Source organism: Lycorma delicatula, chromosome 1, assembly GCF_047948215.1.
Source record: "Lycorma delicatula isolate Av1 chromosome 1, ASM4794821v1, whole genome shotgun sequence".
In the NCBI taxonomy this organism is placed as follows: Eukaryota; Metazoa; Arthropoda; class Insecta; order Hemiptera; family Fulgoridae; genus Lycorma; species Lycorma delicatula.
In genome coordinates this window covers 194,471,035-194,498,148 of record NC_134455.1, presented here as the reverse complement: position 1 = coordinate 194,498,148, position 27,114 = coordinate 194,471,035, and the positions used below count along the sequence as shown (strand labels likewise).

Here is a 27,114-nt window from a genome sequence, read left to right as displayed (position 1 = left end):
ATTTTGGTTAACATTCAAGTAAAGACATAATTAGATGTATTATTGTTTATAACTTTAATAAATTAATTATTATTTAAGGAATGTGAATAAGTACTCTTGATATAATTTGATAAATAAAACAGCTTTTATAATTAATAGGTATTTTATTTAAAAACAGTTAATTAATACATCATTTAAAAAAAATACTGTTCAAGACATAAATATATGAGTAAAAACATTATACATAGTAATTACTACTTTATAACAATAGTATTGAAAAAATAAGTCTTTCTAAGATGTTAATAAAAATCACAGCCATCTCCACAATTTTTATGCAGTCCTAGTTGTGGGATTTGTCCTTTTTTCATTTACACCACCGAAAATCTCAAAATTCTGATTATTTTTTTTTAATAACCTAAGTTATATAAAGCACTTAACTTATTTAAAAATTTCATTTTAATTTCATCCCTCTATTAAAACACTTAAAACTAAAATTTTTATAAGTACACAATAAATTTAAATATTCTACTGGCAGTAAAATTACTTACTTCTAATTATGTTAACATGCATATTAATGAGAATTAGTTTTAATTTGATTTTATTTAAATTCAAACCAACACAAAAGCAAATACTCTTGATACTAAACGTATTGTAACCTAAATCCTATTAAGTAAATTTTAATAATCTAATCAATTGCTTAAAACAATAAAATAAATTAAGAGATTCAATCCTTCTTAAGTATAAAAATGATTTTGTATCTGAAAATGGATATCTAGGCCTGTGCTATTTGCACCAGCAAAATCATTATTTCTCTACAAAAATACAAATACCAGATTTTTTCTGATTCTAAATTATCTATTCATAAACCTTACTCTATCTCGGTATACAAAACTAAGGATACTACCATTAAAACTTCTATCAGTAATGTGCATTTTGCTGTTACATAATTAAAATTTGATTATTAATAATATTTGTATCATATCCTTACTTCAATATTAACAGTGTAACAAATTATATTAATCACATGGAATGAATGAATTTGTAAATTATTTTAACTCATTTATATAGGAGCTCAAAGTTAAATAAAAAAGAGAATATACAGTTACAGTATAATATTAATAATTAATTAGGATTAAGTACTTTAATACTTCAGATGATTGCAGAAAACTCGAGGGAGTAAAATATAAATAAGTACATACAATGATTAATTTCATAAATGATTAATGATAAAAAGGGAAAATAAATGAATACAATGAAGAATTCAGATTCACAATACTGTAATTTTATAATCTGTAAAAATAAATGTCAATGTACATTTTTTTTATAGGATGCAATTAGTAGGATACTTCTAATAGAAAAAAATCATGCTTGAATGGCTTCCGGTAAAATTAAGCACAACATAGATAATTTATTTATGATTCTGAATTTTTTTTTTATTTTACTAAAATCAGATATAAAAAAAATACAGTGAAGGACACAAATAAAAATTTCTGAAATTCAAAAATTTTTTCATATAAATTTCTATTTATGCAAGGACAATGCGTACTCATGTATAAGTGCACCTGAAAACACAGAACTTTTTCTGTTAATTAACTTACTCTATACCTTAACTTATTCTCTTACTACACCATATGTAATAGTACTACCATTTTGGTGTAATTGTTTAGTTGTAAAGCATCCCAGACTTTTTTAATTACTTTAAACTTATCAATACTGTTTCAAAGTCACATCAGTCATAAAATTTAAATTTAAATTATTGAAATCAATAAAATATTGAAAAGAAAGTAACTGCCACTTTAAAACCGCATAATCACATGACTTTATCCCTTCCGCTCTCTGGGTAAAATCATTTAAGTTACTGATCTATTTTCAAGGCTGGTATTTTACAAGTCAAGTAAAATACCATTTATTGATATTATTGTAAATCGTTTTAACAATTGCTGTTATTTACACGTATTAGTAATAAATGCAATTTTAATTATTGTATCAATAATAAATACAAAACATTTACCTCGCAGATATCTAATTTTAGACTGAGAAGCAAATTTGTTATGTAGAATAATAAATGTTATTTTATAAAAATGCTGTTAAATTATCAGTTACAAGTAATTTTGAAAAAAGGAATTTGTTACAAATATTAAAAATTCATATAATTTAACAATATATCTTATGCAATTCATTATAATTCTGTATTAGCATCATTACTTTACTATCAGGTATGAACTAAGATCTATCATAATTTTCAGCAGTAAGATTAATAACCTCTTTTAGATAAAATGAAAAAAGATATTTTTTAATTTTGTTCAATCATTGTTTGATTTTTCATCACTGGCCAGATGTTAAGGGAATCAAAATGAGCTGGGACAGTCAATAATGCATCGTCTTGAGTACGCTGAACTGAACAATTCTGAAACAAGAATTTCATATAAAAATTAAAGTGTTGTTTGTAATAAAAGTATAATTAAAAGGCTAAATATTGAAAGGAATAATGACAGAAAAACAGTGTTAGTTAAATTCAGACTCTTAATTGGTAATCAAATTTGAATTCAGTGAATCACAGTTTCAACATGTCCATTTAACACTTTTGGTAGGTAAATTTTCAATTTATTTAATTCATGGGCCTGAATTGTTTTCTCATGAATGTAAACAATGAGAGCTTGCAATAACTGAAAAAATGGATGTTTAAAATATATTTCATTAGTCAGTTTCCTGAGAAAAGAGTTCGTATGGATCGATTTCATTCTTTGCAAAGTCACAGCATTATTAGTGTTCTCCCTGTATGACTGGATCATACTAGTTCAAAGAATCATTGGGTTTCATACATATAAGCATTTCAATAAAAAACTTTTTAAACATCTAAAATTGAAAATGCTAGTTCAAGTGAATGATACTATTAACTATCGTATAACAATTTTTATAAAGATCATTTTTTAATAGAAAATGTGAAATTTATTTCACATAAAATTTTTTTTAAGTGGACTATGTTTCTAATATGAATACAAAACAGAAGAAAGACAGATGATGAGATTAAATTGCAATCAAAGATAAACTTATGAAAAGAAATATAGAACTACAAAAAGTAGAATAACTGAGTAGTTAAATTGATTTGGAGGCATAAATTTTTTAAAATACTGGCAAAGGATTAGTCATTACTTTAATGAGTCTTGAAAAAGTTAAATTGATTAAATCAAGTAGAAATAATTAATACAAAATAAGTAATAATCAGTACAGAAGTAAAGATAATAAAAAATACAATGATAAAGAAAAGCGAAGAACAGTAAGGAACTTTTATCAGAAAAAGCATTGTTTTGAGTGTTATTTACTGCCATTCCTAGCACTGTCACTACTCTAACATTCATAGTTGATGCATTTTGGAGTAGCTCCATTCTCAAAAATACTTATAGTTAATGCTAACTACTGAGTAGTTTGCACTCACTTACTAAAAGTAGTTTTGAGGCTGGAGGTACTCTGAAATCCATCAACTATGAATGTTAAGAGTAACAGTGCTAGGAATGGCAGTAAATAACTCAATTCACTCATGATAATCGTAGCGAAAATATGAAATAAAAGAAAATAAAAGCATTTCTAAATTATTTTGTGATGTTTTAAAAAGGAAGTTAAAAGAAATGAAATTTTAATATATAATTTTAAAACAATAAACATTTTTTTTAAATATTAAAATTTATTACTGCCTATTCAAAAACTTCGGAAAAATAAAAAAAAATATACTAAATTAAAAAAGGGTTTTTGCAGAAAGTAAAAACTGACTGTTATTTGAATAGAAAGTAGAAATATACTACTGTAGTATGAAACTAGAGCAATAAAAAAGTTGGGTTCTTGTTCAACAGTAAATCTGAACTCGCTATACAAACAGAAGCAAAGCTTACCTAATTTAGTTCCATGTTATTGCTTAATTATATAGATTTAATTGATTTGAGTAGATTTAATTCATTAGATCATTATTAAAGGTTGGTTTTTTAATATTTTATTGTGCTAAGACAAAAAAAATTGTAACTCCACACTAACTGGTGCAGAAATACACAAACTTTTTCCTTATTAAGAGACATCAGATTCAACAATTAAAATAATTCAACCACAAAAAAAGGTATGCTACAGTAACTAGGTACTAGTTCCAACCTGTGCAAGGAAGCTATACACTGACCCTGATAATGCTATCTGATAATGCTATACACTGACAATGCTATACACTGACCCTTATCAGTGTGTTTAGCATGAATTCATTTACTGCATAATGTGAAAATTTGAAAGCTTCATGATTGCATGAAATTTTTCTGCATGATGAAAAGATTGGGAAATTGAAAGCAATATAATGGAGAAGAATAACAAACCTCATGTTCTTTGAGATTATTGTGCACTTATCCTTTACAAGGATAATCTTAGTATACTATATTGAACATAAGATATGCTATTAAACAAAATAATATATGTCAGACAGCTTACCTTTGGCTGCTTTCTATAAGTGTCAACACACTCCACATTTAGTTTTATAAATTCAAGACGACATTTATAACCCTCTGTTGTTAATTTAATTATTGTATGCAAAGGAACATTGATGTAAGGCAGTTCTTCTGTAAATTAAAAATAAATGTTTATTAGTTAGATTACAACTAAAATTAACAATTTAATTTTTATACAAAATCAAGACTAAAAAATCTGATGTGGACATCACACGACTTCCTTTTATGCCAATTAAATTATATACACACATTTTTTTTTTAAAATGAAAAGTACATAAAATTTTAATAACTACTGATATTTTAACTTTTTTTTAAATTGTTATTGAATTATTTTTTATCGTAAAAGGTTTTACAGTCAGAGGTTAATAATTATTTATAAATCAATATATTTAAATAAAAAAAGTTTAAAAAAAGGAGATGAAGTCATATTTGAACCAATCCAATTCCACTGAATGAACCAATTCCACTTGTAAGATCCAGATACTTCATTAATTAAAAATTTTATTTGACTATAACTCTGGAACTAATGAAAATAAATATCACTTATGATATATCATTGAAAAGCTCTCAATAAGGGATTATTATTGCAGTAAAGAAAAAGTTCAAAATACAATTTTTTTTATTTTCGGCTTTTTTGGGCACTTTTGATACCATCGACTGCAATCAAAAGTGAAGGTGCACAACTAGATGTTACAACAGTCCTAAATCCAATATTTCAATATTCTATGGCTAATCGTTTTTGAGTTATGCAAGATACATATGTATGTAAAGATGTCATGCCGAAACTAGTCAAAATGGATTCAGGGATGGTCAAAATGGATATTTCCATTGAAGTCTGAAAACCAAAATTTTTTGCGATCACAATACTTCCTTCAATTCATACAAGGAGGTAAAAAATATTCTTCATCAAACTGAAGAATTGAAACCTTCCTAGCTTGTCACTTTAACATTCATAGTTGATGGATTTCAGAGTACCTCTACTCTCAAAATTAATTTTAGCACTCAACACTCAAATCAATTATGATAATCCTAGCGTAATTATGGAATATTCTCAAAAAATTCAAATTTATTTCTAATTAAAAAATAGTGATTAATTCTTATGAAATTAAAAAAAACTTTAATTTTTTTAACTGAAAAAATTAAGTAAATTAAACTACATTTAAGTAGTTATACTGTATACATTATTTAAGTACATATACATATAAAGTAGTTACACAAATTAGCAAACAAAAATGTAAGAAGTCATCAGATTATCATCAGATTATCTTTTCATCATTAAGGACAAAAATAGTAGTTTTAAAGCTGCAGGTAAATGAACATTTTAGTTATAAAACTAAATACTGTTTAATAATAATAATAAACTTTTGAATATGTCAGCAGAATTAATTAAAATTTACTGGAAAAATAATAACTTACCAAAACTTTTATTGAGAAAATATCCTAGTATGCAACGAAGAACTGCTTGGTGACTAATTACAAGAAGATTCTCTTCATGTTCCAATTCAAGCAAGATTGGTTCTAAACGATTCATAATATCCACATAAGATTCACCCCATGGATAACGATACCTTAATTTATCTTGATCTCTCCAAGCAAATTCTTGCGGAAACTTTTCTTGCATTTCTTCATAACTCATTCCTTCACATACTCCCTGTAAAATATGTCAATGTGATAACAAAGTACTAAATATAAAAGGTGGTTTTAGTTACTTTTTCCTTTTTCATAAATAGATCTTAAAAATATATTTAACACTTAAAATTTTACATTAAAAACCAATCACTATTTTGAACGAAAGCATTTAAAAATTATACTTAGAAATGTTTTAATAACAATGAAAATTCTGTTATTGATTATATTTTTATTTCTAGACAATGTTATTAAAATTTTCTTTATAGCATAATTATGAATAATGTCATGACAACCATTATGAATAACCATTATGTCATAACATTATGAATAATGTCATAATAATGGCCAACTCAAAACAATACAAATAAACTACATTTATGTATTATGTAAAATAAAAACATAAATAGTCATTAAGATCAAAATAATAAATATTTTTGTTTACTATCCAAATATTAATTGTGCATCATGTGCGACTTTAAACAGTACAAACATTACCTCTACCAAGCTGATTGCCATATCTGCCATGACAACCAAACAAGTGATCAGTACAAACATCATTTTGATACTGACAAAATTTCGCCAAATTGTCTTTCTCGCATAAAATGAGATTGACGAAAAATCGCCAGTTGGTCTTTTTAGCATAAAACTGAAACTGACAAAAAATCATCAAGTGGTCTTCAAAGCGTTAAAAAGAATGTTTTTTTATTTCATTAATTATTTCTCCTTAAACTATTTTTCTGCATACTTCTACTACAACAGGACAATAAATTTCACTATTATATTTCAATTGTCTAAATTATAGTGAAACTTTGATATAATTCTAATACACAAAAAATGATAGTGACCATTTTGTGATACAATATTATAGAGATCAGTCATGAAATTTCCAGAAAATGTTAAGATAAGAGATGAAATGATGAGTTGCTTTCACAAATTTTTTAACTACCACATACACACACAAAATCATCCCTTATCACCTGATATTCTCTATTCTAAGGGACAGAAAGGATGCAATCAATACATTATCACATCTTTTCTGAGTAACTAACTCATTTTTACACAAGGATTTTTAGCCAAACATGAATGGATTTGTCATTTTCTGATTTCTTCATTTAATACATTATATGTATTTCACAGAATTACAAATTTTATGAATTTCACAGCTCCTTGATTGATTTGTTTTTAAATGTACATCAAACAGCAGTTCAATATGATTTTTTACACAATATGATTTTACTGTTAGCAATGCTAACATAAGTGCTAAATAAGTATGTAAATATGAAAATTTAATAACGTCTGATACAAAATGAACTAACTTTAAAACATCTAATAAAGATTTTACTTACTGCATCCAATTCATTTAATGGAGCAAGATGTTCCTTTGGTGCAATAATTCCCTGAGCTGTCTGAATTGTACGCTTTTTCTGACTAGTCCAGACATGTAATTCTGGAATATCGGCTTCATTTATAAATCTGGCAAGTGATGCAGCATATAAGCGCCCACGAGGAGAAAGATCTGCATCTCCTCCTATGCGACCCAAAACATTGTACTCACTCTCACCATGCTAAAATAAAAACAGAAATAAAATACTCAAACATTACAGTAACCAGTATTTCTAAAAATTTAATTAGTAATAACTACTGAGTGGCTAAATCAGCAATAACTTTCTTTACTGTTTAATAATTTTTGTAAATTTTCAGAAATTTATTGTTTTCAATTTAAAATCTGTATTTTATGTATCTCATTAGAAATTTTATCTTCTTGTTTTATTATACTTGATTGAATAAATTAATCTAGTGATTCAGTATATAGAATGATACAATGTGAAAGGCTGTCACTAGTCAGTGATCAGTTTCATGGGGAATATATATAATGGGGTTTCATGGGGAATATATATATATATATATATATATATATATATATATATATATATATATATTATAAAAATGTATAGATTTGTTATTTATTGTTAGTGAAAATGTAATATTGTATAAAAAAATGTTATTTTTTACATAATTACATAATTTTTACAGTAGTTACATAAAAAGATATACTAGCATAGTGTATTAAAACTTATTGGATCAAAATCGTACCATTTAACTAGTTTGAAGGAATTTGTTTTAAATAAATATTTCAACTGTGTTAGATGAATCTATCATAGAAGTTTGAAAAGGACTGATTTTTCTTTACTAATCCCACACTACTTAGATAAGCATAACTTTAGATTAATAAAACTGTCACATCTAAGTGGTCTAATTAACATTCCTCGTACAATTATTAGCTACTATACAATACTTTGATGGCATTGCATTATAATCCAACTGAAAAAAGTTTTTTTTTTATTATTAATTCACCACATTAGTTTAAAGCTTGTATTTAGTTATATGGAATGGAAACTTGTAACAATATGAAAAATGCCAACCTGTATGTCATTTAAAATTAGAGCCTTCTGGATGAAGTACTGAGATGCTAACATTAACGTATTAACCTTCATTACTTCTGAATAAAAAAGAATATATTAATTTGTTGCTTTTACTACATGTCACAGATTTTAGTATGTATGAAGCATGTAAAGACCTATGATACGAGAAATATCAGTTTCTCTGATAGAGTAAAAATGTTCATCAAACAGCCAATTTTATAGTGAAAATTTGTAGGTGTTACTTGTAACATTGAATAATCATCCTTTTTGGGCTTGATATATTCTTATCACGCCTCAAAAACATTTCCAATATAAAAAGGAGGATGCCAGATTTAATATCTTTTTATGAAATTGCACTTCAACATAAAGTATTATCATCACAGTACACCAGTACTTTATTCCAAACCAAAATGTCTCAGTAGATTTTTAGGACTGATAAAATTTTTTTCATTTTCTCCTTGTGATTACCATAATTTCATGAAAAAGACATGATAAATGCGAAAAAAATAAATAATTGAACTTAAGGTAGAGTGTCAGATATTTCGAGTATGAGAGCATTGCAATAAAATTTTTCAGATTTCCCTATACCAACGATATCTCTCACTAATCATTCAGTATTAAATATATCAGTCTAAAAAATTTATTGAGACATTCTACTTTGGGGTAAAATAATTAATGACCTACTACGAAGCCTGGCAACCTTATTTTTTACACTGGAAATGTTTTTGAGGAGTCATATCAGTGCTTTTTGTTCAACAGTGTTTATCAAATTGTATTAAATTTAATAATTTGATGGGTGAAGTAAAACAACTGATTTCACATTTGACATTCATGAATTTATTTAGTTTTTAATCAGAAAAAGATAAGTATTTGTTTTTGTCAATTTAAATTAGTTTCAGGTTTTAATAATCTTTCTTTGCTATTAACAAATAAGTATCTTTTGCATTTCTTGGCCAGTTGTCATGTTTAACTTTTTTGTCACTTGTATGGACGCATTTCTTACTTTGCTATACAATGCATGTGTAAGCTCTTTCTCAAACAATGTACCAGAATGAAAAATGATGCACACTGCAATATATAATTAATCTTCCATTTCAAATACTTCTTTCTTTTTCCTGTTTAGGCTCTGGTAATTACCTTTCAGATAATACTTCAGAGGATGAATGAGGATGATATGTATGAGTGTAAATGAAGTGTAGTCTTCTACAGTCTCAGTTCGACCACTCCTGAGATGTGTGGTTAATTGAAACCCAACCACCAAAGAACACCGCTATCCACAATCTAGTATTCGAATCCGTGCAAAAATAACTGACTTTACTAGGACTTGAACGCTGGAACTCTCTCGACTTCCAAATCAGCTGATTTGGGAAGAAGTGTTCACCATTAGACCAACCCGGTGAGTAATTCAAATACTGCTGTCCCAACTTAACTGTTTGGAGAGATTCAGTGTGGGCCACTAGTAAATAACTTTTAGTTATATCAACCACAAGAAGGCCACTAATTCTCACTTGTATGAAAAAATCAAGCAAAAATGTCAAAATAATGAGCTTATCATCATAATGAAAAGTGATGTAGACGTGATAAGATTATGTTATATATGAAAAATCATATATCGTATTGTTTCAAAAAAATTTTTATTTTTTATGATATTTTATTTTTTATAAATTCACAAATAGCTGATAATGTGTGTTATGTTTACTTATAGCTTTACTTATATTGTTGCTATGTTTTACATTATTTTTACTTATTATATTATGCATAAGGCATAATACACATAAGCGTAAGACATAATGTGATTGGACAAACATACATAGCACTAACTGGTGGTGAAATTGTGAAACCCATGCCCACTAAAGGTAGACAAACAGTTAGATTTTTCAGACCTGATTTGGAAAAAATTATTTAAGGACTAATAGTTGATAGATTGAGATAATTTATTTTTAATTTCAATCAAAAGAATACATTTGACAATTTTACCAAATTTTTTTTATTAATATTCTTCAAACAATTCACAATTAAATGTGTAACAAATAGAAAAACAAACTGTTTCGTGTAAAATACGTGGTTGTTAGTCTTTTTTTGCTTGATTTTTTGGGGCTTTTTTATCTGGTATTTCATGACATTATCTACCGGTCACATCAGTAAACAGTATTTTTGGCTCAATGAAAAAGGCAATAGGATCTGTTACAAGAAGCCAGGTTCAAGACATCTGCTATCCTTTTTGATACACCATATTTGGGAAAAACCTGTCTCATATTAAGTTACCTACAACAATTTGATAGTGATATCCAATAGATAATCGTATTCCAAAATCTCTGATGTGCAAAAAATTTGCTAATTTTAAATTAATAAAGAAAAGACAAAGTATTATGTTACAATTTTAGCATTTTAACTTCATTGCAATTGGAAAGAATTAAATTTGTAGTTAAAAAAAATAGATATAGTTTCTTGTAAACTGTTAGTTGTATTCCAAATTGGTATTAATTTGGGTTATAAATAACATTATGCATTCAGTCTAACTGGATCTATAATAACCAATTTATTCAAGATTTTTATTATGTTTTTAACATCAATAGAAAAATACTTACTCTAGAGAAATATAGAGTCTTTGAAGCAGGCTTAAAATTTGAAAGATAGTTAAGTACAATGCTCTGGTGAGGACCATTTAATTTATGTGCTGATATATTTTCTCCTGAAATAATAAAGAAGATTTAAATTAAATATTCTTTAAAATAAAACAACATACTTATATATAAATATGTATTACAGTAAAATGAGTTTAACATATATAAACCGTTTATAACAGTTACAATGTTTATAACAGAGTTTTATATAAACGTTTATATAAAACGTTTAACGTTTAAAACGTTTAACATATATTTACACTGTAATGTAAATAACACATGTTCATGTGGTGTGTTTGTGAGATACTGAATAAACATTTTTTTTGTACACCATTACAAGAAATAAAACATCAACAAAGATGCTATATGTATACCGTATGTAATGAACTATTTTTTTAAATATAATTTTTTAATAAACAATTTTTTTTCTTAATATTCTTCAAATGTCCTTTCTACTATATAAAACCATTTCAACGAATTAAATTTAATAGTAGTATTTAATAAATTAAAATAAATAATTTTGGTCTTTGCTGGTAATAGTTTTTACCAGTTTTTTCTAATTTTTCATGCTGACAATTATATTTTATTACATTCTATATAGTACTGGATAAATTTTTCTGCTATCTTCTTTTCAAGAGCTAATGCATTTAATTAAAATAAGAGTGCTAACAGTAACATTAATTCTACACATTTATACATTTTTCATTGATTAAATATTGTTAACCATATTTATATTTTCAAATATCACATCACCTTCAAATAATCATGAAGTTTTTACTGTATTAACACATTTTCTTATTCAACAAAACAACATAAGAGCATTAATATTTTTTTTTAAATATTAATAAATTTAATTAAATAAAATTAATAAATAATTTAATATATCTTTAAATATTTTTTGACTGAAACAGTTATTATTGAAATGAAAAATCATTAGTCAAAAATCTCCAAATTTGATGAGTAGAATGAAAATATGTTAGATATCCAATTAATAGGAAGTATGTTTAGAACAATTTTATTTATTTTACTACTCTTCATGATTTAGATTAATAAATAGTGAAAACAGGTACTTTAGTTTTTTTTTTAAATTTTGAAGAAAAATAAATAAAACGAGATTGATTAACAAAAGATTTAACAGGGAATGAAATACGACCAGCCTCAATTTAAATATAGTCAAACTTTAAACTTGCTCATCAGTAAAGATATAACAAGATCAGTATAGTATCCAATTTGAAAGTATAAGAATCCAAGGATTTGTAAAATGACATGGTTCATAATTTGATTAACAGGAAGGACAAAATTAAAGGTGAAGCAGATATTGTAAATAAACATTAAAATAAGTTATAAAATAATTAAATTTTAAGTTATTATATTAAGATAAAATTAAAGGTAAATATTTTATATTGTTACTGCTAGTACTTACCATTGTTGCAGAATTTGACATAAGAGAAATTTCCTTCAGATTTGGGGTTAATAGCCTCATAAACCTCCATGTAATGTTCTATTTTATGATGGAAATCATCCAGTGCCTTCTCTTTACTCATGTGCCTGTAGTCTTTACTGAACTGCAGTATTTCCTGAGAATGAAATTAAGAAATAGTATTATTGGCTTTCTTCTTGGTTAAAAGTAATAAAACTTGTTCTAAAACAAGAAAATATTTGTTTTTTTAAATCAAAAAAATTCATCTTTAATAATCTTCAGCTTGAAACCTTAATGTTACAATATCTGCTGAGAATTAAACAACATATATACAACATAAACTTAGAATTATACAACATATATTTAAAATATGAAATGTTTTATCAGAGTAATAAAGTGATCACTCACCTTTATATTCTGATCAAGTATGAGTTCATCATCACACAAACACTCAACAAACATGAGTTTATATCCTTGCTGTTTAACAAAGTAGTCATGTACACTCTGGCGTGCTTCTTTTGTGGCATGAGTTCCATCCAAAATCTGAAAATGGCAAAAAATTTGTCTTAATTTCATTACAGAAATCTTTTTTTTTAATTTATATTTAAATCTCTGAGAAGAGGAAACTGATCACAATTTAGTAATATGGAATGTAAAGTGATGTTTGAGATGATAATGAAAATATTGTAAACATGAAAAACATGATACAGAATAAAAGTGAATGATGTAATGTAGCCCCTCTCTCTCTTTTTCCTGTTTAGCCTCTGAAACCACCAGTAAGATACTGAAGTAAGGTATTATTTCAGGTAATGAATGAGATTGATATGTGTGAATGTAAATGAAGCGTAGTCTTGCACAGTCTGTTTGACCATTCCTGAGATGTAAAGTAGACTAAGTAGATGCTACAGAAAATACTGGATAACTTTAAGACTTCAATAATAAAGCAGGAGAAGATATTCTAAACAGAATATAAAACCTTGGATAATAAAGATATGTTAGAGCTGACAGATGAAAGAAGAAAATATAAGTGAAGTATAATGGTGAAAAAATGTACTGATATTTACAAAATGCAAATGTAAAGTAGTAAAGGAAAAACAGTTGCAGAAATAGTTGAAGAGAAAAAATAATAATTACAAGACAGGTTTAGATGAAACTGATGAATTGCTCTTTGATTTCAATAAAAACATCATTTTATCAGTATTGAAAGAAATAGGGCAGATAAATGTGAGAATTAAACCATTTTACATTTAAACTAAATCTCATGCTCAGTTAAAGTATGGATGTATACAAGGCAGTAGGTATTAGCACTATACAATTTTAGAAGGCAGGGTAAAAAAAATTCAAATTTAGATGATGATACTTAGTCTTGAAAAAAATCAATAATAAAGAAGAAAAGAAAATTTCTGCTATTTTACAAGAAAGGATTGTTAAAATAAAAATTAGTTACAATTAAAGAATTTTATGATTAATAATCCAGATTCAATAATAAAGAATAAATTAATAATTACTTCATGTTCAATGATTTAAATAATTTTATGTTAAATAAATATTTCAAGCCAAAAGAAACTCTTATGTAATTAAGTTTTATTTGTTTGAAATTATGGTAAATAATATACAGGGATAAGACACCATTTCAGCTAGTTCCTTCAGATTTCATTTAATAAAATGTAAGGAGCAGATAAAACAAAGAATATGATTCAGAAAATATTTTTTGAAAAATATTTAATGTAAAAATAACATTAACTTCTATTTTTATCTGAAAGTAGGGAAAAACTAAATGTAGGTGAAGAAACACATTTTCATATTTTTAATTAATTAAATTTATGTTTTCAGTACTAGCTCTTCTTTTCTGGTTTGTTATAAAAAATAAGCATCAGTAACATTACATACTGCTATGTTTCCATGCGATTTCAGCCAATCTGAACAATCTCCCATTGCTTCACGTGCACTTTGTTTTCTTATTTTATAGGCTTCTTCATTGTCTGCTCGGAACAAATCATGACTGTTGTATAGCTCAATATGCTTTCTGCGATAATTACTCACACTGAATACTAGAAAATAGAAAAAGAGAATTAAATAGTATTGTATCAATCTTTTATTACAAAAAGCAAAACTTTTTCAGATAATCTAGTTTATATGCATACAGACATAAATTCATTTATTGCTCATAAACACAAGTAACTTAATATTACAAATTTAAATAGTAAAAATTACAAGATTTAATTTAGAGACAATTTTACTAAAACATTTAACATTTTTCCCCCTAAACTTAAATGAAAATTATACTCTAATAATACTTATTGTATTTCACTAAGTTAATTTTCTCACTATAACTTGTCAAGAATCACACTTGTGAAAATATTTTTTTAACCTAAATCTCATTTCTATGTTGTAGAATAAAATATTATTTTTACAGTTAATTTTCAATTACCATTTTTGTCCACTTAATAAAACTGTCTAACCTATTCACAATAATTTGAGAATGAGACAGATATTTTACTTCTCTAGGAAGCAGTACTTGTTAAGCATTCAGTTAACATATCAGTCATTAGTGGATAATATAATGTTCTGAGGGAAACTGGTTACTATCCCTTAGCTCTTAGTCAAAAACGGTATTATAATAGATCACAACTACCAAGGCTGTATTATGGAAATTGATTGTCTCACTGCATACCTCAAATCAATTAGTAATTCAACTAATAATATACAAGATATATAAAGAGGTTTTTAAATGTAAAAGCTATTTTATTTTAGTTAAAAAAAAAAGTATTATTCCTTGGCTGTTAGTAGCATTTTTTAGACCTGTGATAATTTGCCAAATTTTATTTTAAATCACAAATCATAATTGGGTAGAGGAAAGAGGCAAACATATCAATACATATGATTACTTGTTTTATATCAGAAATTTAGTTATGTATACCTAGCTTCATTAGAAAAAGCTAAAAATACAAAACTTCTTCACTATTATTTCTACATCTTTAAATGAAAACAAAAAATAAATTTTCTGAATGAATTACTATTTTAGTTATATATTTTTCCAAATGTGATTTAAGAAAGCATTTTTAACTTTTATAATATATTATTTATTGTTATACATTCTAATAAAAAGTTAATGAATGCTTACCTTTTACAGAATTACCCTTCCATAAAAGGTATTTTTGTAACTTATGTGCCAAAACTGTTTTTCCTCTAGCAGGAAGACCAACAAGAGCAACTACAAGAGGCGCAAAACATTTCCCACCTACAAAAGAAAAAAACATAAAATAAACTTCAATTTAAGATAATAATAATAATTTAAAGTCATCAACTGAGTGATGTGAGGTCCTGATTTAACTCATTCTTTAGGCACTTTGTGTATTTGTGAAACAATTATGGCAAACATGTTTGCCGATTGTTATGAAATTTTATAATACGGTTCCTAGCTATCAGGTAGAACAATGTACATGTAATGATTATTATATAGAATTTTCCAAAAAAAAGATAACTACTGCTCCCAACAGACAGTATGAAGAGATGGCTCAAGAGAAAGTTTCTACTGTGAAGCCTCTGTTGTCAGTCAGTCTCCCATGTTCTCTTCACATCAAAGACAATTTACAATCTCCATTCTCACTTCCTGTGGCTAAATACAAAATACTAGAATCTTTCATGTGTTATTCTATCTTTAAGCCTATTTTGTCTCTGGGACCATTCACCTATCAATGCACAGTAGCTATAGCTTTGCTTTTAACTTGATACTGAATTAAAATTGATAATAATTTTATAATTTGTACATTTACATGATTGATACTACAGGTTAAGAAATATAACACTAGCAGACCTGGCAATGCTTTGCTATTACTAGATTTGAGTATATATATATATATATATATATATATATAGATTAAATGAGCACAATTGAAAGTTTGATAAAACAGTAACAAAATTAGCATTATGGTACTTCAAAAAATTTAACCTTTGCCGTTTTTCTTTTCACTCTTTTCCCTTTCCCTCTTTCCTTTTTCCCCTTTTACATTTTCCTTTTTTGTTTTCCCTTTTCTCGTTTTCATTTTTGAAAATGAGATTTCCCCATATTATTTTCTGTTTCCCTTTCCCCATTTTATTTTTTCTTTCTTCCTTTCTTTCCCGCATTTATCTTTCCCTTATTTCCCTTTCCCCTTTTCTTTTTTCTCCTTTCCCCTTTCCATTTACTTTTCCCAGTTTTTCCTTTTCCTTGTTTTCCCATTCTTTCTTTTTTCCATTTTCTCCTTCTTCCCTTTTACTTTTTTAGATTTTTCCCTATTTCCCTTTTCCGATATTTCCCTTTCTCCCTTTTTCTCTGCGCGTAAATCGATCCAGTAGTTTTTTAGTCTATAGCGGACACACATATCGGAAACACTGAAATGGAATCGTAAAATATTTAGTATAGCGTGTGTTGTTTTTACGTCCAACAGATAGTACTGTTTTTAAAAAAAAGCATGTTTTTACCTGTACAGTTGTGACATCTTAGGTATATAAATGCAGGTGTATAAAAACATGAATGCAACGTTGTGACAAAATTTCAAAGCAATCGGTGAAGAACTTTCGGAGATTAAAGATTCTGAACAAACGAAAATTTACATTTTTATTTATGTAGATTAACAAATCCTTGAAAAAAGAAAAAAAAAATCCTTGGCTAAACTCAATACTAAAACGGTGACTTATTTTTATTTTTAACTCTAGTACTTCAATATAGTCTACACCTAACTTTTATTCTTCCAAGAACAATAAGTTTCTTTTTTTTTTACATAGGAGTATTTATAATTCTCTTTTCTTACCTGCTTAAATATTTTTCAGAATGTTACAGTAGAATACTTGAGTATTCTCCAAAAAAAAAAAACACACAAATAGACACAGTTTTCATGTTCAGTGTAGCACATGTGTGATAATTGAAATTTGAAACTATTCTTTGATTGCTTTTAAATATAAGTAATATTTAATAATATTAAAATTAGTTCATGCTAATTAGAAAACCTAAAATACTTGACTCTTGAATAAAGTGTTCTTTCCAATGATGCATATTAATTAAGAATCAATAAATAAAATACCCGCAACCACTAAAGTAACTAATGAACTTTCAGTGCATTAAGATTACATTGATTTGATTTTAAAAGTATAAAACCAATAAGAAGAAAATATTTAAAAGTTAGATCTAAACAATCACAGTCCTTCATTGTACTTTTTATCAAGGTCAGTTATCATTTAGCCTTGGAGGATGTTATACAAATATGTTAAGGCAACTTTTATTGTTGCATTCTTTACATTAATACAGCTGGAAATAGGTTCAATTTTAAACATTTCATCTTTCTTTTTTCAATAATATTAACAGAGTAACCTAAGTAAAAAGAATTATTGTAGCAATAATGATAATAATTTAGCTCTTATATTCCAGGTTCTTATATATCTATTTCACTTCTTTAAATAAAAAATTATTTTTATTAATATTGAAAAAAAGTGAATTCTAAAAAATCCCTGTGAGTAGTTTAAGTAAAATACTAGCTAAAAATATAGACAGGTAGAGTAGATTAGTCAAAAACAAAATCTGTATGTTACAATTATACATTCTCTTGACAAAATAAGTGTTACTTTTTTTTAACTGTATAATTTTAAAATTAAATTTTTCAAAAAAAACTTGCATACGTTTAATAAAATTTTAGCCCATTATATGTATAGTTTGTGATTTGAATATTATATTTTCCGCATATTATTAGCACAAGTAAGAATCCTTGAAAATTAAATGTATTTATTTCTTCATATATATATATATATATACATGCAAAATTCAAAACATTTCTTTCAATAACGTTACAAATGATTTAAATAATATACTTTTTGGTATGTAAAGTACTGATTTTGTTTATATACATTTTTGTTATCTTCAGGTATTTTTTTTCTAAAATTGTTGGATCAAAATTATTTTTTACGAGTTACATTTTATAGATTTTACGCTCACTAGAAATTTATTAGCGCTTTATACTTTCAGATTTCATTTAGAAATATTTCTATTGGACTCGAATTCATACTGTTACGCTCTATTCAAAATTATCACAATCTGTACAAAAGGACTGCTTATTGTTTATAAAAAGACTAGATGTGTAAACCAAACAAATGCTAATTCAACCAATTTTTTTCAAGTAAATGTTGACAATGTTTACTAATAATTATTACTTTATCGTATGCGATTCAGTTTGGTAAGATGTTACCAAAATTATGACGTTCGAAGTTATCAAGTTTTTTTACGAGAAGAGAACTATAAAATAAAACAATATTTCTCTAAAGGAATGGAAATAAATATGGCGGCTAACACCCCTTCATAGATGAAGGCCACCCTCTCACTTTCGAACAACTTTAAGATTGTTTTTTTTAAGTATGAGACAAATATTTTTTTCAATAACATGTATTATTTCTGTATATCTATCTTAATAGAATGAAGTGTTAATTAATTAATATCATCTACTACGTCAACTCGATTGTATTTATAGTTTGTTAATTACTAATTAGTGCTGTAAATAACTCACTATTTTCATTCATAAAATAAAAAAAATATTTCTTAAAATGTTTATGCTTAATTATGAAGCATTTTCTATTGGATTAAATGTTAATTTGTTACCTTCTAGTTATTACTATTTTATGACTATCTCAATAATTTCATATTACTGCAAATAAAAATTTCATAACAAGGTCATGACCTATATTATATATATATATATATATATATATATATATATATACGTGGTATTTTTACGACAGCAATATTTGCAGTTTTGTTAATGAAACACTGTTAACTACTGAAAACTGTTGAGACTAATACTAGATAAAATAAATATCAAGTTTCTACAGCTTTTACACTGTCGATAAATATTGCAGTAGTCTGTTGTTTACGTAGTTAAGTGATTAATTTGATCCCTTTGAGCTGTCATACCTTAAGTTTCAATGTATTTCATATTTGTGCATCAGTAACAAAATTTTTAAAAATGTAAAACAAATTTTCTAAGTTTTACGGCCACCACACAAGCGAGCGACAAGACCGACCACAAATTTCTACGTAGGCTGCACTTTCGAATTGTTACACAAATCAATAATCAATCAAAACAAAAAATATTCGCTTAATTAGTAGATAATAATTTGTTCAAAATGATATTGCATAAACTTTTCTAAATAAAAACAACGGGATTATTTCATTTCAACAAATGAATGATTTCGTCAAATCATTTAATTCATCCTCTATTATTAGCTGGATTATTTAGTTTAGGAATGCAAAGAAAGTTTTTAAATATTAAAAATCTATCTAAAAAAACATCAAAAAATTCTAAAATTCATATCGAAATCGGTATTTATCTATTTGTAGAACACAAGGGCAAATACAAATAAAAAAAAAAAAACAACAGAAAAGGAACATAGCATAACGTGAATGTAAAATAGAGTAGGATTGAGGAAGATAACGTTATTTTGTTTAAAATTGATAAGTAATCAATAACCACAACAGTTCCTGAAATATGATTTTTACTTATATTTTCTCCTATTGCTTATTCATTAAGTTCAGGATAATTCTATAACTGATTATTAAAATTAAGGTTAATTCATTAACTGCTCATTTTTTATATAACACTAAATACTAAGGTTACAAGAAGAAAGTCTAAATTGAGCATGCATATCACTAGGCTAATAGTGTTTTAAAAGCAAATGATCGTTTGTTTTTTTATTTTTATTTTTTCAATGAAAATTAACGTTAAATATATTTTTATTTACTTAAGAATTAATTTTAACCAAAACAAAAAATATAAGGTTTTATTATTAACTACTAACCATTTTTAAATGTTGTAGACGGCCAGGTGTACATTGTTTCTTTCTCTTCATCGGAATCATCTTTCCCAGACATTGGAGTGGATCCAAATCGGATTGACTTCATCTTCAATGATGAGGTTTTCAACAGATTCAATAAAAAATTTAACTCGCTTTACGCTAGTAATTGACGACAAATAAATAAGCAATACTGCTTAAACGCTCAGCTCAAGCAAAAGTAGAGTTACAGTTAACACCAGCAGCAAAAACGAGGGAGTCGATCGGAATAAATTCCAAGAAATAACTCACGCAGGGATCATTAAGATCACCAAAACCCCGAGTACTAAATGTCTAATGTTTCTGAAAAATGATCAGATGATGTATGTCTAATAAACGACTGAAGATCTGCCCTCATTCCAATAGGGCGGTTAATAATCAAGAACGATGCCAGTGTTACTGCTTACAAGTCCTTTTATAAACCTTTCTTTATAATCAAAACAGGTCAATCACTATTCTATAGAACACAAATCACTACTGGAATTTAAATTTACACATTAATAAAAATAATAATATTAACAATTATATAATGTTCAATCGCTTGCTTGTTATAAATATAACTACAAAAATGTCCAGACGTGCTAAAAAATGAGCTATTTTAAACAAAGAGCTGATAAATCTTCAGAATCGCTTCCCTTGATGAAACGGTCGGTCGACGCAAGAATTTAATTAGGACGAGCATTATCTAGCCGAACTAAAAGACTCGCAAGACACTCACCGCTACGCTTTGAGCAATGTAATCCACAACTCAACATTTATGTTCTCAGTTTTATCTCCGTCATGCACACAAAAAGAATCGATTTCTCGAGAGTGGGGAGTGCAGGAACTACGCCACTAGCTCACTCTGTTAGTTACTGTGTCAATAACGGAAACAACACATGTTCACGCGTAGTAAGTACCGTCTGTTCCGTGTTTTGAGAAGAATGTAAAATAAATAACGTTCCCCTACTGAAAACCAGAACGATTCTAAAACATTCTCATATATATATATATATATATATATATATATATATATATACATACATATATATATATCTCAGCAATCGAATATATATTCGTGTTTTAATTTGATTTTTTTATTATCTTTTTAAAAAAAAATAAGTCCTGAGCATAACTAATATTTTGAATGACATTTTCATACAAATAGAAATAAAAATTAAATATAATGTTAGCAATGAGATAATTTACAAACTTGTAAATAGTTTAAACGTTGAGTAAGTAAAATAATAAGCAGATAATAATTAAAAAAAGTTCAATTTTTTTTACTTAATTTTTTATTTAATATTTTTACAATTTTTTTTAAATTTTTAACGGATTAAACACGTATTAATTTTTTTCAAAATTCCGTAAAAACGGTGTATTTAACATTATTATTGTTTCAGGACAGAACGAGTACATAAACACTGCCTTATACATCACCTGACCAACTATTTTTTATTGTTGTGACTCGTAAATTTGACCTGAGGTATAACAACTTAGACTTACTTTTAGTTTTTTTTGCAATAGTTATATAAATCTTTATCTTTTTTCTTTACTTTTTTGTTCATTTCTTTAGTTAATATGTTCAATAAACATCAGTTTAAACATACCTAAATATCACCTATGGTAAAATATTTAAGTGCATGTCTGGTAATGGGTAAATGTTACCCATGTTTTTCGGTTCACTTGCTAAACTGAGGATTTGAAAAAAAGACATACAGAAAAAAAATTGTTTTTTTTATTTACTACTAAATGACTGGGCCTTAAAATTAATTTAATTTTTTTATACTATGTGTATACTTTGTATTATTTGATGTGAATCATCCAACCGGATGGATATAACCTTTTATTTATAGGGTTTTTCTTTATATAAAAAAAAAACTGTCCACTCTAATCTTTGAAAATACACAGTTCATTGAAACAAAAACAAAAAACAGTTTTTAGAAATACTGTTCACTGAATCTATGATAAGTTATATCATTGCAATGCTGTTTGTTATAGGCCTAAATCTAACATTAATTTTTTGAATATATTTTCGTATATTCAAGAAATTAAAAGAAACTAGTTTAAGAAGATTCGAAAACACTCACTTCATTTTTTTTTTTTTCAATATAAGAATGCCAAAAAAGATTTAGTTCTTTTTTTGCATATTTTAAAGTTTTTTTGTAAAACTTTTCGTAATGAGAACTTCAAAACTAAGATTTAAAAGAACAGTAGTCACTCTTAAAATAAATTATAATATCCATCGCTATACAAACAAGAGAATAAAACTGTTTTCCTGTAACTCACCTGTCAACCCAAAGACTTTGGCTTACGAGAAAGGGCCCTATTTTTCTTCCTCTAGCAATATTTTTTTAATAAATTGCAAACATTTTACTACCAATTTACTTAAAGTGGAATTGAAAAAAAAATTACAGAGGCAATATTACTTACTATGTTGAATTTTTAAATAACACTAATTAAAGATAATAAAACCATTATTCAATCCCTATTATTAAAGACAATAATTTAAAAAAATTTCTGCAGCTTCAGTTTATGTGCTCAATTTAATTAACGCCCTCTGAATGTTGATTGATTTATTTTGTACTTTTATACATTTTAGAATCTTCCCTTATTTTATTCAGTACCACTTAATGTATTTAATAATTAATTATTAATACTGAATTAAATCACATCTAGTTTTTATTAATCACAATTAATAAACCGTAAAATACTCATACGGTTTTCCTGATCTACCTACTCGTATCCTGGGGTTTTCCTTTTTATCCGTGCAGTACATACTTACTCTTCCTTATCTGTGTACCGATCAGGATAACAAATTTTATATTTATAAGGATTCTTCCTTTTGATTTTTACTTTAAAAAGGAGATAAATAAAATTTACTTTCATAATCGATTAACTAATAAAAACTATGTACCGTCTCAACGCAGATAAATAAGAGAAAGTTTAACAGGACTATATTGTTAATTTTCACTCAATCATACAAAACATATTTACAACAGAAAATAATACAGACTATACAAATTATATGAAGGAAAGTTACGTATCTTCGTAGGAATAATTAAGTTGGATATTACATCAGGAAAACATTTTTACTAATAGAAACTTGGAAGTTATACTAATTAAAAACTTCATAAATTGATTACTGATAAGCTTACATTTTATTTCTTTTGTATTATTTTAGTAGAAATCCAAATAGCGTTCGTTACTTTTATCAATAACGGTACATATACAGGATGTTGTTTTTTTTTAATAAGAAGTTTTTTTACAACCACAGAATAACAAACATTTAAAATAAATCAACTTAACAGAACTGGTTTCTTTTTTTCTATACTATTTTAATTAATATTAATACTGTGTTATAATTATAATACCAAATAATAATCACATAATATTACGTAGTATGAATAATAATAATAATGGCCTGAGGTAGATTAATCCCCATGTCTGGAACATAACACCTACTTTCCACGTCCAGGGCCGCAACAGCTCGTCAAAGATGGAATTTTCTTCGGCCTGAATTCCACCTACAGACCGTTCAACAAAAACTGGATTTTTCGGCCACCTGCAGATATGAAAATTAAAACGATTAAGGAAATGGATTCACACTATCTTTAGAGCTGACGATGTGGCGGCAAGGGTCGATGTGATTGCAGGTGTAAGAGAGGTCCTTCCGCTGTCCACAAGCCCCCCCCCCCCCCCACCAATGGCAAGCATGTAGCTAAGGTGCCCACATATTTCGGTACATGGGAGCCCTGAAAACTTGATGTGTAGGAGTCTGGAGTCAGTGCAGAGATTGCGCATCCGCTCTCTGCCAAAACATATGCCGGTTCCACCGGAGTACCGGACCGGACCTGCACGGTTGCTAGCCTAGGAGTGGGGGTGTACCCTGGCGGCTAGTCTGGCTACAGAAGAGATCAAAGGATCATGCAAATTGAACAATCACCAAACGTGAGAGTATTCATGTAAACACCCTCATCTAGAACCATTTGTTTTACCTGAGCCGAAACGGAGAAACGGCTTTGAGACAGGAAGAATAGATAAGGAGGGTATGAATTTGCAGAGAGCTCTATTCAAGAGTAACGTACCAAAACCAAAGTATTTGGTAATTAGGGGAGATGATGGAAATTTTTCGACAGTAAGTCGTTTTCTTATTGCTCGAGAAATAAGTAAATGCGATGGGGGCCCAGTTAAAGAAATTAGGAAAATATGTAATGGACTTAATGCAGAGACGACTAATGCACATCGCAGAAGATCCTAAGACTTAAGAGTATTGGCGAATTTGCTGTATACGAGTATGTCAATTCGCACAACACACACAATACCTGAAAGGATGTTGCGGTCTATCGGGATCTGCTGAATTGCACAGGCAGGAACACGTTGAATACACCAGTTCTCGTCTGATCACCGAAGTTAGGCAACTTTGGGGGTGGTTAGTACTTGGATGGGTGCACAGGCAGGAAATATTTGAAGAATTGACACTACAAGGAGTGATAAAATGCCGCAGATTGAACATGGGAAGAAACGGTGAAGTCCTACCTTCTGCTTGTCATGTTCTTACGATTAACAGACCAACCCTGTCGGAGAAAGTGTAGAAATACACCGATTGGATGTGCGAGCTCTTGTGCCACAACCAATGCTTCTTCAAATGCCAACGTTTTGACCACACTGCTGCCCGTTGCGAAAGATCCCAAGTTTGCATGTGTGGTGAAGAGGTTCATGAAGGGGAATCATGTAAGTATCCTCCTCCTTCATGTGTAAACTGGAAAGGACAGCATTCCTACAGATCAAGAAACTGTCCTGTTTACAAAGATGAAGTAGCTGTGCAGGAAGTCATACCCTGCAGAAAGTCAGCTACCTTGAGACAAACAAGATTGTATATGCCCGCAAGCCTAGAGCAACAACAACTTATGCTCAGGCTGGGGCTGCTATTCCTATTCTGCTTCAGCTGCTGTTGATGCAAATCAGCTTCTTGGCAAATTTGCGCCTACTTTAGCTGGTACGATAGAGAGAATAATAGAAAACAAAAATGAAATCTCTCACTTATAAAGGAATCATAAATCCAACAATAAAAATACAGCCTCCTGATGACCTCGACTAAGTACAAAAGTGCTCTTGATCAGAAGAAAACAGATACCAAACCAGAGATCCAAGTTCGTTTGCGTGAAATATTGGATGATGGTGCGAGGGGGGAGTGACTGCTATGTGTGGGGAGTGACTGCTATGTCTTCTATGGAGGGTCCAAAACCTCCTACAACCGAGGTGGCCTCTAAACCACAGAGGCCACAAAAAAATCACGCGGGGAGGACCTGTTTCCACACTGCCTGAGGCGGTGAATGGTGCGGCTCTTGTTGCGAGGGTCTCCCAGGTTCCCGCCTCTCAATCGGCAGCTAAACCAAGCGTCGAACCATGTCCGTCGTCGTCCGCGGCTTCGATGCCTCCGATTTGGAGGCCATGAGCTACACGGGCGATGACATACTTATCGAACACGAAGCTGTTCAAAAAATGAAAAAGAAAAGGAAAAAAGGATGGCCGAAAGGCAAACCTAGGGATTAACTAATTTAAAAATAAGCGAGTTGATTCTTCAGTGGAACATCAATGGATGTTTGCCAAACATCCCTGAGCTCCAACGTTTGCTACATGATGTAAATCCAATTTTTATATGCCTGCAAGAAACACATTTCTGCCGAAATAAAAATTTCCATCTAAGAAGCTACAATAAATTTCGGCGAGATCAACCGTCAAATACAAGAGTCAGGGGAGGAGTAGTTACATTAACAGTATTCGGTGAGTAGAGCTACCACCGAATTGGAAAAGTTCCTATTAATTGTGATTTCATTATCTTAATGATGGTCCAGGAACATTTTGCAATGCCAGAGATGGATCGACGTCCTATATATAGATTTAGCACGTATAAGTGCATCGATAGCACCGAGATACTCTTTCCAAGTTTTAGAAAATCTGCATGGAAGTGATCGTTTCCCGGTGCAAATTGGAACTGTGTTACAAGGAAAATATATCCCATCTCCAAAAGATGGCTTGTCCAATCTGCCTTAGATTGGACAGATTGGACAAGCTTCACAGCCTGCATGCAAAAGTGGAAGAGTCGGGGCGTATCCGATGATGGCATGGGGGACCCTATAGGGTGGACGGAGGACGCGAGGTAAAGGGTATGCGCAAGATATGCCTGAAGCCAGGTAGGTCAGGACTGCTAAGGGCAGCCCCCCCGCCGAGGGGTTCTTTGGCCGTCCAGAACAGGTGGTCGAATTACTCCTATGACGCGAGGGGGACCCCTATCGGCTAAGTCCTACGGGACACAATTTATAGGGGAGCAGTCAACTGTCAAGGCATCCTGAGGCGACTGATGTAATGCTTAACGGCGGTTCCGATGTCTCCGGGGATACTTAAAAAAAAGAATTCTACGAGTATGGACATTTTTTAATGATGCTGGTATTGCGAAAACGTTAATTTCTCATTTTGTTTTATGTGTTCTATTTACTGTTTAATTTTAATACTAGGGCCCTTTACACCCTGTAAGTGTTCTCAGTGTTTCTAATATATATAAGTGTTTTAATATTTTGTGTTGGCAATTTTGTTATTTTTAAATAAAATGTAAGGACCCTTTACACCCTTACATATGACGAACCTGATGGTAGATTTAATCCCCTTTTAAAGGACGTAACGAGGACTAATGACCTTAGAAGTCGATGCCCGTATAAAAAAAAATA

At 28.6% G+C, this 27,114-nt stretch overlaps 1 protein-coding gene across 1 annotated transcript; it reads right to left on the bottom strand.

Moving 5' to 3' along the window:
- Nucleotides 1-123: 123 nt before the first annotated feature.
- Nucleotides 124-21,167, bottom strand: LOC142326798 (6-phosphofructo-2-kinase/fructose-2,6-bisphosphatase-like). Its single transcript, XM_075369515.1, has 10 exons — nucleotides 20,375-21,167; nucleotides 15,678-15,794; nucleotides 14,444-14,604; nucleotides 12,962-13,096; nucleotides 12,557-12,710; nucleotides 11,098-11,201; nucleotides 7,433-7,651; nucleotides 5,874-6,108; nucleotides 4,441-4,568; nucleotides 124-2,386 (listed from the first exon to the last, which is right to left on the bottom strand). The coding sequence occupies exons 1-10, from the start codon at nucleotides 20,475-20,477 to the stop codon at nucleotides 2,273-2,275; spliced, it is 1,470 nt and encodes a 489-aa protein (XP_075225630.1). The 5' UTR covers nucleotides 20,478-21,167; the 3' UTR covers nucleotides 124-2,272.
- Nucleotides 21,168-27,114: the final 5,947 nt, after the last annotated feature.